This window comes from Danio aesculapii, chromosome 18 (genome assembly GCF_903798145.1).
Source record: "Danio aesculapii chromosome 18, fDanAes4.1, whole genome shotgun sequence".
Lineage (NCBI taxonomy): Eukaryota > Metazoa > Chordata > Actinopteri > Cypriniformes > Danionidae > Danio > Danio aesculapii.
The window spans coordinates 9569085-9590486 of record NC_079452.1 but is presented as its reverse complement, the minus strand read 5'-3'; the positions used below and the strand labels follow the sequence as shown (position 1 = coordinate 9590486).

General features: G+C 37.1%; 1 protein-coding gene across 2 annotated transcripts in view; it reads right to left on the bottom strand.

Annotated features, from left to right (window-relative positions):
• The window catches only part of mthfsd (methenyltetrahydrofolate synthetase domain containing), an 83393-nt gene extending 62767 nt beyond the window's left edge, over positions 1–20626 (bottom strand). For both annotated transcript variants that reach the window (XM_056478161.1, XM_056478162.1), the window contains exon 1: positions 20515–20626. In XM_056478161.1, coding sequence (XP_056334136.1) covers positions 20515–20542 — 28 coding nt within the window. In that variant the 5' untranslated portion in view covers positions 20543–20626. The remainder of the gene's footprint in view (positions 1–20514) is intronic.
• Between the last annotated feature and the right edge of the window lie 776 nt (positions 20627–21402).

Sequence of the window (21402 nt, the reverse complement as noted above, 5' to 3'; positions counted from 1 at the left end):
CATTTTATTGTGAAACCACTATCGTGGGTTTCATGTTGAGAAGATAGTTCACATAACTCTTGTTGAACAACAAAAGCTTAGTGATGTTTGTCCCCTGTTAGCCTATATTGTTGTAAAAAAAGCTCATGGTGACATTAAAGCGCCACATCTGTCTCCAGTGTTGAGTATGACTTTGTATAATATATTTGTTTTTTTCTGTCTTTCTAAAGATGGAACCAACAGTCAGATTCCGGGTCCTCATTGATCACAAAACACAAGTCAAAATGTACACTCAAAAGTGGCAAACCCTCAACTGTTGATGAATCGGTTGGTACCATCCAAGAACAATTTGTCATCACCACTGAAAACAATGTTCAGTACAAAGATGAAGAGTTTACTGACTTTTTCACTCCAACAACCACAAAGGAACTTAAATATAAAGACACACTGAAAGTAGTTAATGTTCCGTTAAACAGAACACTGACCCTTGGTTTCCAGGAAAGCACCCCTGATACCTCCAGTGTGTGCTCTTTATTGAAGTCTGTGACACACTTTGACATTTCATATGATATTGTGATTCCCTCTCCTTCACCCTCTGAAAGGCAAAATCTATGGCCTGCTGTATTTCCAATTCCTGTATCAAAGCGAATATCTTGGAGCACCTGGCAGAGGCCATGTTTTGCTACACAGCAAACCCCATGATGCCCAGAGATCTCTAGTAGCACATAACTAATAGAAAAGCATGCCTGTTTGAATGAGCCTGGAATTTTTAATGGAATTTATGGGTGGCAATAAAGCCTGAAGTACAAATATATCGTACCAAACATAAAGCATTGGGAAGCCCTGAACTCCTGATAAACTCAATAAAACACAAGATGGGAGATGACAGAAAACCTGCTAAAACATCAAGAAACCAAAGAGGGCAGAAGTAAATTAACTGCCTGAGCACACTTCTGGTGAAACAGACAGCAGCTTTGAGAATGTGAGGCTTGAACTAATAGAAGCCAGCAAGGAAAGGGATGTCAAAAGTATAAATGACATGCTGGAGAAGTATGGAAGTGGCTGCCCAGTCCCCAGGTATGCCAAATTTAAACTGTTTGCACCTATTATATTTTGAGCCAAAACTATGTCAGATAGACACAAATATGTGCCACTGGTTGCATGGCTTAAATGTCTCAAAAAATTTATGAATTAATTATACGAATGAATTTAACCATTTGACCACGTGAAATTTATACAATAACACCAGTTGCAAAATGTTCAGTAAAACATTCCGGTTAGCGCACAATTTTGTCAAGTATGATGGTCAGATGATATGTGGGTCAGATCATTAAAACGTGTCACAAGGAGGCTGAGGTTAATGGCATGAAGCAAGTTGGTAACAAGAATGTCTTCATGCGGCCAAATAAACCAGACTGCATATTTTACAGCTGTGATCAAATAGAATGCACATTATCTGAGCCGGAAACTGTCTCGGATTGACTGGCTAGTATTTGAAATGGTATTTTAAAAGTCTTTCAGAGAAAATATTTTTCTCAATGTTTTACACTGATGTTTTAAAGACTGAAAGAAAATCTGCTAAAGCAAATCTTAAAACAAACAGACAATCTCCTAATTTTAAAATCTTCACTATGAAGGTTCTTGACATGAGATCAGGGCTTGACATTGCCACTGTGGCTAGCAGTTTTCTAACGTTACTAGCCACTCTGCATTTTCACTAGCTATCCTCATTCATTTCACTTTTTGAGTGTTGTGTGTAAGCTAGCTCAATAAGCATGAGCAAATGGGTCATGGTTTCATAGTGTTATATTGCAATTAGTTTTTATTTCACATGACTTTTCAGAGCCAAACTATGATTAAATTTTAAATGCGTCAAAACAAGCAAAATATAGCTGTATACTACACTTTTTATTTAATAAAACATTTCTTAAAGAAAAACAAATGACTTTTAAAAAATTATTGTTGTCATGTATCTAAAACTATGCACAGTAATCTGTCCTGGCTAAAGGTCTCTCGGGACCAGTTAACTTAAGAGGCAAGAGATGCTGGGAAATGGGCTTAGTACAGAGGTGATGATGGTTACATGAGCGGACAGAAAATTGCTTGAGGGTGGGAAAGTAATATGTACATGACAAAGTCAGTTAAGTGTTGTATTGTATAATTGTATATAAAAAAGACTTAAGACTTTTAACGTGAATATGGTGAAATAAGTGGGCAGTGTATAAGTAAAGTATTAAGTTCATGTTTAAGGGACGTGCCATGAGAGCATCCTTCCTTGTTCTTTCAAAAGTTTAGTTTGTTAGACTAACGTTAGTGGTAAGTTAACGGTTGTTAATTTGTTTATGAATCCTTTTTTTGTGTATCTCACTTAAAACTAGGGGTTTAAGAGAGATCACTAAGAGAAAATCTATATTTTTGTTTTGCAAGGGTAAAAAAGCACACTTTATTTTATTGCAGGAAACACATTCAGAAACAAATGGATAAGCCTGTGGGGATATATATTTGATCATGGATCCACTGAATCAGCAGGAGTGGCAAACTTATTCTGTAATGCACCTGTGAAATAAGTAACATCTAGATTTAGTAACAACGATCAGTGGATAATTTGCGTCCTTTATATAAACAATTTTATATTTTGGTCAATTTTAATAGATATAACACAGTAATTCAAAACAGACAATTGATTTCAGATGTTTCCAATAGCATTATAAATCTGAAACTCATTTATCCAACTGCTATTTTAATCATGGGTGGTGACTTTAACATGGTTAGTGATGAATGGCTGGATAGATACCCATCTAGATCTCATCATAGCAATTATAATCCCATCTTAACTGTCTTTTGTAGATCTCACAACTTATTAGATCCGTGGAGATTTCTTTACCCTAACAATAAACATTACTCATCGTTTAAACCAAACAATGTAATAAAACCCAGAGCAGATTTTTGGTTGATTTCAGTTTCCGTTATACATTTTGCAAAAGACTGCTTCATGTCAGCAGCACCGCTTATGGATCACTCTGTTATTAAGTTTTAAACCTCCCAGTGCTATCAAAAGGAATAAAAGGTACAGGAAATTCAATTTATATTACAATCCCAAGCATTTAATAATGATATTGGGGCCATTATCTCTAATGTAATGTCTGATGAATCTATTACGGCTTATATTTCTAAATGGGAATTTCTTAAATTTAAAATAAGGGAATATTCTATTAATTATGAAAAACTCTTAATAACAGTAACAAAGAATCTGAACAAAGTATTATTAAAGAAATAAATACCTATTATAACAAAGCATCACACAATGATTACGAAAAACAGAAACTAAGAAACTTCCTAAACCAACTTGATAAAATATATCTTCGTACAGCAGAAGGGGCTTTTGTTAGGTCCAGGGCGAAATGGATTGAGGATGGGGAAAGAAGCACCTCATATTTTATTTCTGTCGGTTGGAGAAAAAGAGGCAAGATAGACTATTGATAAAATCATTATTGATTCAGAGCCAGTTAGTTACGGATGCAGATTTGATCACTAAGGAAGTAGTCTCTTTTTACTCTAATTTATATTCCATATCTTAATCTTTAAATGATTCAACTTTCTTTCTTTGACCATATTAAAGAACTTATTCCCAAAATAGATGAAGAATTAGATCTCTGTGATGCAGATATTACATATGAGGAGGTGGACAAAGCAGTAAATAATTTGACATTAGATAAATCTCCAGGAAGTGATGGACTTACTGCAAATTTTTACAAACATTTTTGACATTATTAAAAAAGCCATTTCTTTTAATGTTAAAAGCAGCAACTGAAAGTATGACATTCCCTCCCACTATATATTAATAACTTTAATTCTCAAACCTAATAAGGACCCCAAATTCTTAAACAATTTACATTATTGAACACATTATAAAATATATATGCAAAAATATATATGAAATAAATTAAAAATATTTTTACATAAAATTAGAAGTGATTCTCAATCTGGTTTTATGAGGGAGATCTATACACAACAATATCCGTTTTGTGTATCATTTACTAGATTACAGACATCTAATTGAAGATGATGGCTTTATATTTTTCATTGATTTTTGTAAGGCATTTGATTCGATAGAACACCCCTTTATATTTAACTGTTTAAAATGTTTTGGAGATTTAGAAATATTGTAAAATCATTGTATGAAAATTCTAATAGTTCCATTTCTCTATCAGGTGGCACAACACCACGGTTTCCTATTAATTGTGGTATTAAACAAGGTTGCCCTATCTCCCCACTTCTTTTTATTATAACTACAGAGATGCTTTCTATCTTTATTAAAAATTGTAATATAGCCCCATTAGAGATATTGGGTTTACCAGTTATCATTAGTCAATTTGCTGAGGATACTACCATCTTTATGAAACAGTTATCAGAGGTCCCTAAAATACTAAAAATAATTAACACCTTTTCTAATGCCTCTGGTCTAGAAATTAATTTTAGTAAATTTGAATTACAAATTCACCATTGCCAGTTAACCTTGGCTTTTATATCCCACTAAAATCCACAGTTAAATACTTGGGAATGTTATATCAAATGATTAATATATCCAGCACACACATTAGCCATTTCAAATAGAGCAATTAAAAATATTAATCAGGTTAATTTTGGGTACATCTAGAAAAAGAAATCCTATTACATTAAAAGAGTAGAGTTAACAAAAGATTTTAAAGATGAAGCTATTGATTTTGACTCTATAAACAGGACACTTAAAATTAATTGGTAACTATAGGTTTCACCAACAGGTCATGTTATACTCGAAACTTTTATATTTACATTTAGTCTTTTAGCAGACGCTTTTATCCAAAGCGACTTACAAATGAGGAGAAGGAAGCAATTTACACAAGTATAAGAGCAACAGTGAATAAGTGCTATAGGCAAGTTTCAGGTGTGTAAAGTCTAAGAAGCAAAGCATTAGTAATGTAAGTTTTTTTTTGAGAGAGAGTACAGTTAGTGATATAGCCAGAGAGGCAGTTGCAGATTAAGAAGGAAAGTGGAGACTAAATAGTTGAGTTTTAGTCGTTTCTTGAAGACAGCAAGTGACTCTGCCGTTCTGATGCAGTTAGGGAGTTCATTCCACCAACTGGGCAGATTGAATGCGAGAGTTCGGTAAAGTGATTTCTTCCCTCTTAGGGATGGAACCATGAGGCGACGTTCATTCACAGAACGAAAGTTTCTGGAGGGCACATAAATCTTCAGAAGTGAGAGCAGATAAGAAGGAGAAAAGCCAGAGGTCGCTTTGTAAGAAAACATCAGAGCTTTGAATTTGATGCGAGCAGCAACTGGCAGCCAGTGCAAACGGGTGAGTAGCGGAGTGACATGCTCTTTTCCGTTCATCAAAGACCACTCGTGCTGCTGCGTTCTGAAGCAGCTGAAGAGGTTTGATAGAGTTAGCTGGAAGCCCAGCTAGTAGAGAGTTGCAATAATCCAGTTTGGAGAGAACAAGAGCTTGAACAATGAGTTGAGCTGCATGTTCAGATAGGAAGGGTCTGACCTTTCTGATGTTAGAGTGCGAATCTGCAAGATCGAGCTGTTCTAGAAATGTGGTCAGAGAAGCTTAGTTGGTCATCAATCGTTACTCCAAGGCTTTTTACCATTTTGAATGCAGTAATGGTTGCCCCATCCATCTGGATTGAAAAGTTCATTTCAAGCATTTCCGTTTTCGCGAGGTTAAGCTGAAGATGATGATCTTTAATCCAGTGTGAAATGTCTGACAGGCAGGCTGAGATGCGAGCTGGAACCGACGGATCATCAGGGTGAAAAGAGAGGTACAGCTGGGTATCATCAGCATAGCAGTGGTAGGAAAATCCATGTTTCTGGATGACTCGTCCTAAAGATGTCGTGTAGATGGAAAAGAGAAGTGGCACAAGAACAGAGCCCTGAGGTACCCCAGTGTTTAGATTGTTATGAACCGCACAGTTTTGCGTGTATGTTCTTTCTGTCTCCATCCGTCTCTCTCGATCTCTCTCTCTCTCTCTCTCTCTGAGCGGATGTTGGGAGTGAGTGGGCGGAGGTGGCGTGAAAGTGTGTTTGCAGCACGAGTGAGTTTCTATCTTTCCTTTCTTTCTTGAAAGTCATTTTCTGCAGTTTATTGAAAGTTGTTTTAGAGGTTGAACTGGTGTGTGGAAGAGAAAGATTGTTTCTGTGACGCCCCGAACGCTGTTCGTCAGCGTTTGCTGACAGGTGTTTTGTGTGCTATGGCGGCCGCGGTGGTGACGCCGGCATCGGCACTGTCAGGCGATGCGCCGTTTGAACGTCTTTCACGGAAGCACGGAATTAAAATTGTGCCAGAGATGGCTTGTTCAGTTGAGGAGTGTAGTTTGGCAGTTGGAGAGGCTGTTTGGTATGAGAGTATATTGTCAGCGTCAAGAATGAACAGTGCTGTTGTTATTTTTCTAGACACTATAGAAAAAGTGAATAAAGTGGTTCAAAGTGGAGTAGTAATAAAAGATACGTTCACCTCAGTAATGCCTCTTGCTCAACCAGTTAGGAAGATTACATTGAATTGGCTGAGCTTAAAATAGAATCAGGACAAGCTGAGAAATTAAAGTCCAAAAAATCTCTTTTAGCGAATATGCTTGGTATAAAGGCACAAGGAGCACTGGTACGGTCAAGGTACCAAAATTGAACACAGATGGATGCTCCATCTAAATTTATTTTCAGTCTGGAGAAAAAAAATGGGCAATGCAGGTACATTCACTTTTTATGCTCTGAAAATGGTTAGGTATTGACGGACGCAAGCGATATAAGACGGAGAGCCCTAAGGTTCTATAGTGAACTGTTTAAGAGTGAATGTGAAGAAAATGACTTGTTATCTGCCAGTTTTTATGAAGGATTGCCTAAGATTGTTGAAGACTCAAAAGTGCAACTAGACAGACTCTTGTCTAGTCAGGAGCTTCTGAATGCCCTCAAAGATATGGAGGGTGGGAGGTCTCCTGGTATTGATGGACTCCCAGTGGAGTTCTATGAGGAATTTTGGTCTGTAATTGGTGAGGACCTGCTAACTGTTCTCAATGAGAGTTTGGCAGAGGGCTCTTTACCTCACAGTTGCAGAAGAGCAGTTATCACACTGCTTCCTAAGAAGGGCAATCTACAGGAAATCAAGAACTGGCGTCCTGTAAGTTTGTTATGTACTGACCTGAAGATTTTTTCCAAAGCCTTGGCCAACAGACTGAAGGAGGTAATGAAACAAGCTATTCATATGGATCAGACTTATTGTGTGCCAGGTAGATCTATTTTAGATAATGTTCATTTGATTAGAGATGTTTTGGACATCTCAGACTTTATGGGGGTGGACTTAGGACTTATATCAGTTGATCAGCAAAAAGCTTTTGACAGAATTGAGCATCAGTATCTGTGGAAGACTTTAGAGTCATTTGGTTTTGGGTATAAATTTATAAAAATGATTCAAGTGTTATACAATAATGTTGAAAGCATGCTAAAAGTCAATGGTGGTTTAAGTGCTCCCTTTAATATTAGCAGAGGTATACGACAAGGGTGCGGACTCTCAGGGATGTTATATTCCCTGGCTATTGAACCATTGCTAGCTAAATTAAGAAGCAAGATAGAGGGTTTATCATTACATAGTATAGAGTTACAACATAAAGTGTCAGCAAATGATGATGATGTAATGGTCTTGGTTAACAGTCAAAAAGATATTGATGTTTTGGTCTCTGTGGTTAAGAATTTTGGTTTAATTTCATCAGCTCAAGTAAATTGGGAAAAGAGTGAGGCCTTGGCAATTGGAAAATGGGAAGAGGGTTTACCAAGATTGCCTGGTCAAATGAAATGGAAAAGAGGTGGATTCAAGTATTTGGGGATATATCTTGGTGATGAAGTTGTACAACAGAAAAATTGGGAGGGAATCATGGAAAAGATAGAAGGCAGACTTAAAAAATGGAGATGGATTCATTCTCAATTGTCTTTTAGAGGAAGAGTGCTGGTGATAAACAATCTAGTAGCATCAACATTGTGGCATAAATTGTCTTGTATTGATCCACCTGCTAGCCTTTTGTCAAAATTACAGTCAATTATTGTAAACTTTTTTGGGATAAACTGCACTGGGTACCTCAAAGTGTGTTATACCTGCCCAAGGATGAAGGAGGGCAGGGCTTAGTGCATCTGCAAAGTAGGCTGTCTACTTTTCACCTACAGTTTATTCAAAAGCTCTTAAAAGGATCTGATTTGGTATGGCGAATGACCGCTAAGACAATTTTGCAAAGAGTAGAAGGTCTTGGATTGGACGTTGTACTTTTTTTAATGGATTCCAAGAACATTTGTTTGAATGGATTACCTTCATTCTATTGTGGACTTTTTAAAGTATGGAGACTTTTTTCTGTTTGCAGACTGGAAGAAACATGTTCTTTGTTCTGGTCAGAACCCTTGGTTAAAGGAGCCAGGCTTGATATAATGGATGAGAGCATGTTGGGACTTGGGACTCAAATATTGTGTTCCTCTGGAACTGTTCAACTAAAACACGTAGTGGGTGTGGCTGGAACTGAACTTAATAATGTGGATGCGGTTACCAATTTGCTGGGACAGAGATCAACTCGTCAAACGGCAAAAATAATTGAACATTGGAAAAAAAAGATTAACTGAAAAGGATTTGGAGTTGCTAAAAGGACTGAAGGACAGGTCAATAATCCTGAATCGAGCAGATCCCTTTCCAAGAATTGGTCTAATGCCAGACTTAAACGGGACATCGCTTGCTAGATTTGGAAGGGGTAAAAGATGTGAATTTAACTATGATGGAGGGTAAAATGATGTATAAATGCTTTGTGAAAGTGTACAATAAGAAAATTCTAGATAAAAAGAATGATACAGTGTGGAGAACTAAACTCGGTTTAAATGAGGGGGAAAAACCAGTGTGGAGAGTTTTATATAAACCACCATTGACAAAACGTGTTGGCGACTTACAACGGAGGATTTTGCACGGCATTGTGGCAGTTAATGCTTTCATATCAATTGTTAATTCTAGTGTCGATGAAAAGTGTATCTTTTGTGGACATAGAGAGACTGTATATCATTGCTATCTGGAATGTGCACGCTTAACACAGTTGTTTGATATGTTGAGCAGAATTTTCCTTAAATGATGAGAGAGTTTTACTAATTGTAAGTTTGTTCTGGGTGCTGGCTATAGTCAGAAACAAAAAATGAAATGGCAGTTAATTAATTTTTTAGTTGGTCAAGCAAAACTTGCTATACTTATTACAAGAAGAAACAAAATAGATAATGTACATGGTCAAGAGATTTTGAAGGTTTTTAAAGCATTTGTAAGGTCCAGAGTTACAATAGATTTTAAGTATTACAAGGCATTAAATAAGGTTGAAACATTTGAACAACAATGGTGTTATAAAGATGCTGTTTGTAATGTGGTGGAAGGAGAGTTGTTTTTTGATTTGTTGTGGAGTTAAATTTGTAAAATGAAAAACTGATGTAATGAAGTATTTTTGTAAAAATCAAAAAAAATCCCTCTCTCTATCTCTCTTTCTCTACTGGCCCTATCATTTTTACAGGTACCGCCTACTTCGAAGCACTATTGGCTGACAGGACTGCCAATCTAAATCCACCATGTGACGACGACTTCTCTCTCTCTGCCAATTACGCTTGTTGCAGAGCTCTTTAAATAAGAAGCGGCAACGGGAAGAAATCAGCTGCTGCTGCTGTTGTTGTTTTGCCGTGTCGTCTGTTTGGTGGTGTCCGTGTGTTTTGTAGCTGTTACGGATGTTGACTTTAAGTGAGATTTACTGATGTAGACTTTGAGTGAGATTTGCTGGAGAGTTCTGATGTGTGTTTTTACATCTCTAGCCCGCTAATGCTCCATTAAAAATCATTCTGTGACTTATGACAAGGGAGATCCGGAACAACATAGTAAGTTACGTGACACACATACTTTGCACGCAGGATTATTGATGTATAGACACACTAGTTAGCGAAGTGCGCTAATTTTGTATTTCTAATTTTCAGATTAGTGTAAGTTCAGGGCGCTTTTGGCACTTGTGATGTAGTGAACCCAGAGTGGGCCCACTAGGAGGCGTGGGAGGCCTTATTATCACAATAAACCCAAAAACAAAACAAAAAATAACCCAATGGCAAAAATCCAAAAACACAATGGCCTGACCCGGAAGTGTAAAAAAGGTGGTATTTATTTACAACGATGTGGAGGATATGTCCAGTGCAAAATATATACAGTGTCCATAAAAAAAATCCAAAAATATATATATATACAAAAATACAAAGTACCAAATCAACAAATTAAATATAAAGACGAATATATATAACACAAAAACAAAAAACCAAAGAAGAAAAAAAAAAACAATCAAACGTAACCACTGTATACCAGTATCTACTCACTCAGAGAATTTGCTCACGGCTCTGCCACAGCACGCTCGCTAGCCAGGTAAACTGACCCTGAGCTGGAGTCTGGCGTCCTTCTTTATACTCCAGACTCCGCCCATCGATTGGCGTAAGCCATTCAGGTATGTACCTAAATTTATCTCTCTTTTAACTTTGCCTTAAAATGGCATCTCTTTAAACATAATACATTGTCTGCTTAACAGACAAATAACACATACAACATTAACCACATACAACCCTTTACCGCTCTCTTCCTGTAAAACAGGACAAACAACAACGCTGGTTGTACCCACATAAACACAAATGGTACGGTCGGACTTTCAGCGCGCGAACTCCCAAGGCGCGGCTTCTGATGTCATAAGCGCGTGCCCTTCCTTCACTCAGGTTTGCCGGTCTCGCGCTGAAGTCCGAACCCCCCTAACAAACAGACAACAAACAGACAAACGAAAACACGCAGACAATGGGTGTGTGTAAGTATGCTCCATGTGAGATTATAGGGGGGAGATGAAACTGTGGAGGAATGACAGAATGCCGGTGACATGACGCGTGCACTCATCAAAATCACCGCTGACGGAGGAGGAAGAGATGAAGGTAAGTGCAGAGTGTGTGTGTGTGTGTGTGTGTGTGTGTGTATATATTGGTGCGGCCGTCAGAGACGGAGGGGAGAAGTCTCACTTCTCCACAGCACTCAAGATTTTTCTTTTCATATTTTTTTCTTATTTAGTGGTTTGGGGAGGAGTTTAAGGGAATATTTTTGTTATATTTATTTCTTTGATTTTGCTAGCGCAACTTCAGTTCCCTCTCCCGGGTTTATCTTGGTTCTTTTCAACTTCATCTTATTATTTATAAATATTGTAAATACAGTGGGAGCAATAAATCTTTTGCGGTGCTAATTTGTAGTTGTGTCCTCTCTTGCCATTTTAATCTCCAGTTTATACTTTGGTCATCTTTATGTTACTCCTTTTAATTCCCTAGACATATTTTCATCAAGGATCGTAACATGAAATGGGGCCTCGTCCGAGACATTTATCTGTAGGTTGGACACCTCTCCCCTCCAAGACACTCTGAATGACCTGTCAGAGAGGTAAGATCTGAACCATTGAATAACAGTGCCTGCAACGCCCAGTGACTCAAGCGTAGATGGCAGAATCTGGTGGTTTACAGTGTCCATATAACCATAACTTCACACCACACAATACACCACTATGGAATATTATATGTATTACAGTTAAAAACAAGACATTGTTTGACAAGGAATGGATGGAAACAGGGATCTGGTCAGTATCCCAATTAATTGATAGCAATAAAGGTGTTATTTCATATGAAAATTTTTGTACTAAATATAATTTCTAATTTAATCAAATTTGAATCTATCTATTATTAAAGCCATTCCTATCGCCTTTGTCTGTTTAATTAAAGAAATTGTTTCTTATTCTACCCTTGTAACCCCAACTGTTCCTCCTGTGTCATTTGAAGGCTGTGATTTCAAAGAAAGTAAATTTTCAAACAAAAAGATTAGACATCTCTTTAACAACATTATATATCCTCTAACAGTTAGATTTGGATTTGAGTCTAATAAATGTATGTTTTGTGATGATATTGAAACAACAGATCATTTGTTTTTTTCACTGTATGTTTTGTGGAATAATTATGGTCAGATGTTTATGACTGGCTTTACCCAAAGACTCCAAACCTAAGGATCTTTAATGTGAATAGGGATGTCCCGATCCGATTTTGATATTGGAAGTAGGTCCGATATCAGCCAAAAAAATATACATCGGACTGCGTTAAAATCTCCGATATAAGCAGTCCAATCCGCTCTAAACTCTATTATAGTTATTCTATCCAGCAGCGTCCAGAGCCAGCAAAACTACTTGCTAGTGAAGTAGCAAAAAAAATAGCGATGTCTGCCGTGTGGCAGTATTTTTTATTAAAGTCCGAAAAAGAAAGTGTGGCTCAGTGCAACACTTGTCATGCACAAGTTTCCTGTGGTGGAACAGAACGCGAAAGTTTAATACGCCAAACCTCATCACGCATTTGAAGCAGCATCACAAAACTCAGCATGAAGACTTTTGCAAGACCACAGAGTTTAAAAAACGTGACAAATTCCCAAAAGAGAGCAAAAAGGCATTAACCTTAACAGAAAAGATATGCCAGTTTATTGTGCTCGATGATCAGCCATTGTCGGTGGTGAGTAATACCGGGTTTAAACACTTAATTGAACACCTCGAGCCTCGCTACTTTATGCCCAGCCGCCACTACATTGTCGACAAAGTCATACCCCAGATGCATAAAGTTTATTGCTATGCATCTGGATAAAGCAAGTGCTGTTAGCTTCACACAGACATCTGGAGCTCAGAAAACTGTCCGCTATCTTTATTGAGGCTGACTGCGCACTGGATAGACGCTGACTTTACTTTGCAGAGAGCAGTTTTACATGCACGCAAGTTCAGAGGTTTACACACAGTTAACGCCATTACAAACGCTATGGAGGAGATGCTGCGTGACTGGAAAGTCGAGAAGTCGAGAAGGCCCATGTCGTTCTAAGAGATAATACTGCTAATATGAGAAAGGGATTGGATCAGCTTGGTGTGCCAAGCTTAAGGTGTTTTGCGCACAGTCTCCAGCTTGTAGCTCTTGAAGGGACTTTGTCACAGCGAGCTGTAAGTGATGCACTAGCCAACGGGAGAAAAATAGTGGGCCACTTTAAGCATTCTCCCATGGCTTACTCGAGCCTTGAAGACCTGCAAATTGAGCTCAACGTCACACCAAAGCATCTCCAGCAGGATGTCCAAACATGATGGAACAGTACCAAGCACATGATTGATAGCCTTATTCACCAAAAACGGCCACTTCAGGCCTACTCATCTGAAGAAAACAACTCGCTGCCAGCTATTCTAACCACGAACCAGTGGGCTCTATTGGAGAAGACCTCAAAGGTTTTGGCGCCCTTTGAAGAACTAACAGATACCGTCAGTGCCACATCCGCCACCACAGCTGATGTCATCCCCTCAGTCCATGTACTGGTACGGTTTCTTAGTAAAGCAAGTGAAGATGAGCAGGGGGTCCAAACCATGAAAGCCACTATTCTGGATGCAGTCCACAGACGTTTCAGGGATGTGGAATCTGAGCCCCTCTACGCCGTGGCAATGTTGCTGGATCCACGGTATAAGGTATAACACAACCATGGTTAACATTATTAAAACTTTTTGTTACTGTTTCTTTCTGCAAGTACAAATGTTTTTGGACTGGGTGTGTAAATCAGTAAAATGTGACATTTTATATTTACACCAGGTACTTCACAAATGTGGAAACCCTTCGACATGCAAAGGCTGCATTAAAGGTTGCAGTGTTGAAAATAGAGGAAGAGCTGAAGACCACGCCGCCATCTGATGAAACCATGTCTGAGCCAGTAAAAAAGACTCCACGGATGGAAGGTGCTAGCAGCACCCTTGGCAGCAACTTCGATGAGATACTGGATGAGGTCATCACAGCAACAACCCCTTTTGAGCACATCACCCCAGGGGCAATCTTTAAAATTAATTGAAATGCGAGGCTCCTATTGAGCATAAGAACAATCCTTTACATTACTGGAGAGCCAACAAAGTTCGACTCCCCACCCTGGCCGCAAAAGCAGCTAAGTTCCTTTGTGCTCCCTGCACAAGTGTTGAGAGCGAAAGGTTCTTTAGCACAGCATCAATTATTGTTGAGGAGCATAGGACCAGACTCACTCTTCAGCATGCAGAAATGCTTATTTTCTAAAAAAAAAAACTCTCCACATCATGCTTGGACTGCAGAAAGTTGAGCTGGAGGAGTAGGAAGTTTAGTCATCCTTATAGTTAGATATTTGTTTTCTGCCCTGTATTAGAGTTATATTTATTTTGTTTGCACTATTTTTTGTGGAAAGTAAATCCAACAATCTCATTCTTTTGAGCAGTGTGTGTGAAACTTTGGACACTAAACCTTTTAGCAGTTGGTCAATTTACAATTTTTTTTCTTATGTTCCTGCCCTCAGCTGTTCCTACTATTTGCTGATGGAAAAAAAAATAACTGAAGTGACCTTTAATTAGTATTTTGCACTTATAATTATGCAATAATAATTTTGCAAATATAGTTTTGCTTATTCAATTAAGATATTTTTAGGGTCTTAATATTTATTCTTTAATTATTTTTTATATGTATATTCTTATGTAAAAGGTTCACATTTATGCAACCAATAGTTATTAAAAATGGTCGTTAATTTCCATACTTACTGTTGCTGACTTTTGTTCTCAGTTTGAACTAGCCATTCATACATTCCACTCAACAAAAAAGGTAAAAGTATTCATAATTTGTGCTGATTATGGTATCGGATTTGTATCGGTATCGGTTCGTACTGAAGGCTGCAATATCGATATCGTATCGCAAGATGCTTAAAATGTTCAGGACATCCCTCAATGTGAATGATATGATTTATGGACTTGTAATAGACAGTAAAGAAGTTGCCTTCCTAATCAACAAAATCTTTATGCTTGGAAAATTTTACATACATAAATCAAAATATTTGAAGGTGAAACCAATTTTTTGTGCTTTTTATAATGAGATTCTTTCATATAAAAAAATCCTTTAAGATAATGAAAACAAAAAGTGCAATTAGTCTTCTATCTTTGATAGAAAAATATAAAATACAGGAAATCCTTTTATTTTATTTTTGTTTCTTTTTTTTATCTATTTTGCTTTTAAGATTTAGTTATGTATATTATTTTATTTAAAAGTATTTTATGTAACATTTTATTTGTACCTGTTTCCTTTTCTTGTATTGTAAAGGTGTACTGATAATGCCAAGTTGTTGTACATTACTATATGTATGTATATGCACGCATTTTAAACAATCAGCTAATCCTCTCATTCTGTATTCACCTGCTTTTTTTCGCTCGCGCGAACAGTTATTTTTGTCAGTCGTGCTGCTTCTCAATTCTAAGATCACATTTGCACGCATATTGGGCAATCCTTATTTTTATTTAACAACATAAAAAACGGTGGACCAATTGGAGCTGTTTTCAAATCGACCGCTATCTGATGTAGGAGAGAGGTCCCCCCGCCCACCAATATTGATTGACAGGCGCGTCATCATATCCTCAGTTTGTTGATTCACGTCCGCCATTTTCAGCGTGAGTGAGAAGCAATATCACTAAAGGAACACCCTAGCTCTATTTTTAGATGCAAGGCTCATTTGGGCTCAACACAAGAGCAATATTCTCCACATCATCGCTCTAATCAGAATTATTGGTTGTATCTTTAGGTAGGTTTGCAAACATGTGTACTTCTCATTGAGTCTACCTTATACTTCAGCCGTTTGCATTTCTCGCGAACCCAGAAGCTCCCTGTGATCTTAACTAGCATACGTTTTAGAATTCTAAACATAGGTTTCTATCAGGGTACACTCAAGTCGACGGCTGGGGGCCGCGGGCCGCTGCAGAAACCTATGTTTAGAATTCAAAAATGCGTGGCGCGACGATTTGGGACACTTCATGCTTCTGCTGCGCCACAGAGAGTGTCTGGTGTGCCGTATCATGGCTTCGAGCGGCGAATCCGAAGCCTCAGTCAAAGTTTATTCAGTGTGCGTGGTTATTAGTTTCTGTGTACAAGCTCGGCACTTGAAACTAGCACACAGTTGGCTGTAAAACTGTACAAAGACACAAATGATTTTGTACTCTCTGCTTGGTCTGTGTCAGAGTCGTACATGTACGACTGAATGGTGATCCTCTCTCTCTCCTTCTCCGTCTGCCTGTCTGTTGCAAACGCAGAGCGGGTGAGCTCATGGCCCCGCCCCCTTGTTACGTTGGCGGGAAGCCGAAACTAATTTACATGTGAAGCAACACACCCATAAATCAGCGAACTGTGGACACGCCCCCAACATGACACTTTTTAACACATTATAATAAAAAAATCTGAATTGTGTTTTGAACTAAACCTAAACTGGCACACTTAGAAGAACCATAATATTAATATTAAATCATAAAAAAGAGGTAAACTATGTTCCCTTTAAATGAAAAGTGAGAGTACCATGAGAGCTGTTCTCGTGATTTGATTGCAAGAGCTGTTCAAGAGAATTGTGCTTTCACTTTATTTTGACTTGAAAGCACGTTAAAATGAATATAAAACATCTGCATTCACTTTCTTTCCATTAAAGCTGTGCGTCGATCGTCGCAACCTCTAAATCAGTTTAGCCTATAGTATGCATGCTGACTGACGGACGCGCTCCGTATGATAAACTGTTCACAGATAAGCTTCTGATTTTTGGGGGTAGTGTTTGGAGAGTGTAAAGAGTGTGTAAAAGTGTAAAATTCCAGTAATTAAATGTTGGAATAGCAAAAATATTGTAATAATGTTGCCTGGAGTTGCATATCATATAATGTCAATATAAGCACAAATATGGTTTTATTAAAGAGTTATTTTTAAATTCAGTCAACATTTAGAATGGATAATGACTGGACTAGTAAATCCACAAATTCAAGCAATATTATAATCTTTTTGAAGATAGAATGAGGTTTGTGTAAAAATTAATGTTCAGGTAATATTTTGATGAGAGACATTGGAGAAATTGTGTCCTCAGTGTGTCTTCTGTGTGAGAATAAACATTTTCTAATTGTTAGTGGCAGTATATCTGCCCTACATGTTGAATATGCAAGAGAGAATCTAATAATGACATTTTTTAATTTGAAAATAGTCTATTAATATGTAGTCAATGACAGAGTGCAAGAATATGTGTATAGCATAATTAATCATCTCATAATTTCATTTAGAAATTATTCAGAATTATGCATAGTTGTATTCTTAGGTATTATTATAATTGTTGGTATTACTATTGTTATTAAATTAATATTCTAAATAAATAACAAACATTTGTCCAAAATGTAACTGTAACACAAAGACACAACTGGAGTGATATGCTAAGATCATTTAAGAACTCCTTTGCAGGAATAGCCTATTAATTTAATTCAGTTGGCATTTCTGTGTGGAGTTTGCATGTTCTGCCCGTGTTGGCGTGGGTTTTCTCTGGGTTTCCCCCACAAGTCCAAAGATATGCGCTATAAGGGCATTGAATAAACTAAATTGGCTGTAGTGTATGAATGTGAATGAGTGTGTATGGATGTTTCCCAGTACTGGGTTACAGCTGGAAGGGCATCCACTGTGTAAAACATATGCTGGAATAGTTGACGGTTCATTCCGCTGTGGCGACCCCTGATTAAATAAAGAGACTAAGACGAAAAGAAAATAAGTCAATGAATGAATTATCTGTTGTCTTTTAGACCCGACTCATACATTTTTTTAGGCCTAATCCTACCTCCCTGACTTTTCATCCCTCCTTTCTGCTTCATAGCATGTATAGTTAAAGGGCACCTATGGTGAAAAGTCTACTTTTAAAGCTGTTTGGACAGACATGTGTGTAAGTATAGTGTATAGACTGTCATATTGGGGTGAAATAAACACACCCAGTCCTTTTTTTTTTAAAGTTAACAACATAAAAACGGTGGACCAATTGAAGCGGTTTTCAGATCGACCGCAACTTTACGTAGGACAGCGGTCCCCCCGCCCACCTATATTGATTGACAGTTGCGCGCATTAACATTTCTTCGTAGTAACGCATATAATCATATCAACAAGACAGGACGAGCGCAAAGCAACCGGGAATAAAAGGTCTGTTCAGTTTGCTAGGATCATCAATTATCATCAAACGTGATCAAGAGTGAGTTTTACAAGTTTAAAATATTTTAAAACAGTGCATGTGTGTAATGAATTACAGCGATTTAGCTTTAGCTTTACTTCATCAGCATAGCCGCGTGTCAGAACAATTATAAAAGATGCTTCAATCCCGGTTTGTGGATGTTAAATCTGGTTTATTTTGTACATTAACATAACAGATATCCATACAGCAGTGTACATTACCAGTAACATGTCACATATGCGTGCAAAACGAGTGCAAAGCTTAATGCGCTGTCTCTCTGTGTGTGTGTGTCTGCGCTATGTGTGTGTGTGTGTCCTCGCTGTGCGTGTGCGTGAACTTTGTAATGACATTGTGTGTGACTCATTGTTGCAACTCCACAAAAAAATGCATCAAATCATGATTGTTAAAGTTCTTATTGTAGTATTTCTCACAAATGTTACGTGAGATCTGCTTCCTGAGGCAGTCAAGGGCGGCGATTGAGGCATGTTGCTGACAGGCATGTGGGAACAGTGGTCGGGGAGGACTAGCCTTAAAGGCCCAGTGCAAAAAAAGCAACAACCTTTTCCCAGCTATAATACAGACACTTCAAACAGCTTTAATAAATAATCTGATGGGTGTTTTGAGCGCTGCGCATTTTTTCGATGTGCATGTTAACAACTGGGATTCCTTTTGTCTTCAGATGTGCTGCTGAGATTTCTCAGTCCCACAGTTGCACAAACTTCTTTCTATGTACTTTTGTACAATGTACAATTGCTTTGGTTAAATAAAAGAATGCCCAAAAGAAAGCTAATATGTTTCTTATACGTACACTAGCAGTGGAATTTACTGTGATGCGACAGGGCGCCACCTGAAATCTTGCCTAGGGCGCCAAATTGGTTAGGGCCAGCCATGGGTGTTACTGTCAAGCCCTGCATGAGATTAAATTTATTAAGTGTTAGTGTTACTATGTTAATATTTTTAATGTTTTTCAGGCTTATGTTAATAGAATGTACAATCAAATTCATATAAAATACTCTTTTTGCACTAATAAATTGGGGTGTAGTGAATTGGAGTGTGAAACTTGTCATTTGGTGTAACAAAGAGAATTGTGACAGTAAATATACTTTGTTTCATTTGTAAACCATTAAAATGCCAATGGACCAAAAGGAAAAAAATATTACCAAGAGTCACAAGCATTTTGTTTGATTTATAACAAAGTTTGTCAAAATGAATCTACAATATCTGGGAAGACTTAAGAGAAATGTCTCACTGTGCATAATTATTTAAAAAATTAAAACAAAATCTAATCAATCTGTACTTAGATTAGTACTTGATTAGTAATGAATCTGGACTCAGACTGGTGAAGTTGGTTACTTAGGGAAAGTATACATTTTCATTTTATACAGAATCACTCTAATGTCACACTATATGACAATTATAGGCACAAATGTAGCAAATTCGTTAACACATTCTATTTCCAATAATAAAACTAAAAGACCACGTTTGTTTGTTTTTTATGTAAGAGTCAGTACAACACTTTTCTTAATGCTTAATTTTCAAAGGATTTTAAAAAAATAATCTGGCTTATATGTCAACCACCTAAATATGGATTCAGTAATGTATATTAAAATTTTTAAAAGAGACAACCAGGAAAAACAAGCCTTGTGCATTATAGGGAATAGTATTCTGAATATTTTACAGTTGATTTGATAGTTTTATCTGAAATGGTGTTGTCTTTACTTGATTTTTGTTAATGTATAATGTTGATTGTTATTGTATAATTTCCTGTGATTAAATGGTTTAAATTTATTGTGGTTAATTTAATTAACATTTTAAATATGAAATTAAGCCTTGTGCAACATAAAGGGCACATATCTATTTGATGTAGTTTGTTTTTTAATTAATGATAATTATTTATTAAATTATTCATAATTGTATTTTATTAACGTCTCCCCTACTAAAAAAAAGCACATTATACGGTTTATTATTCATATTAATTATTAAATTACCCATTACATTGTTTTTGACGTCTACTCCTACATGCACAGTAATGTAAACGGTTAACAAAATTTAAAGTAATATGCAGTTTCGTATCATATCCAAAGGATGTAAACAAAATTGTCTTTGTTTAGTTTTGGCTGATATTTTTTAAATTTAACATAAATCTATCAACAATCAAGCCTGATTGTTGAGTTGTTTTCACGTTAATTTATCTCTATGCTCATATTAATCTTCAGCTGTGCTGAACAGTAGACTAAATTGTACATGCTGAGTTCTGAGTAACTACACAGTACTACCAATTTACTAAAGCAATTCTCATTAATACAGCTAAAATGGAAAATGTGATTTAAACGTGCCACCACTGCTCGTACTCCTACAAATCTTTACTAGTGGGCTAGTGCTCCAAGTAAACAAAATGCTTTTCTGGAGCCCTAAATAAATTAATACAAACTTACCTTGGTTAACTTTTATGATGGGTTCCATTATGCAGAGTAACTCACGGACCTTAATTTAATTGGGTTTTTGTAATAATAGACTAGACAAGACAAGACCATGCACAAGACACGTTGTTCTTGTTTCTTCTTTTTCCATTTCTGGCAAACCGCACTTAGTTATTAGTACAAGACTGCCATCTGCTGGTGAGATAACAAACATTTCAGTCCTTTCAGTACCACATTTTTGTCCGTATTGGCCACTTCAAAGCCAGAAGCCCAAGTAAGCAGCACTGAGTGTTCACCTTCTCTGCTGACCACACACAGACACAGAATCCTGACCACACGGTCCAGGCTTCCAGACATCCACCATGGGTGGGTGGTGTAGACATTAATAAGACACAAAAAGTTGTACAAACTAAATATCGACTAAATATCTTTTTTCATAACCTATAGTCCAACATTTTATGGTTCATTATATTCATCAAAATGAAATTTTTTTTTTATATGTAGTTCTAAAATGTTGTGTATTCTTAAATCATGTTGACATTCTTGACATTCTAGCTGACGATAATACTGCTAAAAAGTTAGTCATCAAACAAGAAGAAGAATACTGATTGGTCAAGGTGCATTCCATACAGGATATATCTTCCTCCGAAGGGGACTTCAGAGTGAGAAAAACATGACTACAATATCGAGGTCTCGTCCAATCTAAAGTGCTCAAAACTGGCCACTTCAAAGGGCCCTTTTGAATGAAAGATTTTGAATGGTACAACTGATGGACACTCAAGGCACACAAGTTGTTTGATGTCACAGAATGACAATTGAAAGCTTGAAATTTGACTTAACAATAATTGTATAAAGGCCTAGTATTTTTCTATATACAACCATAATTTTATAAAACATTTTTTT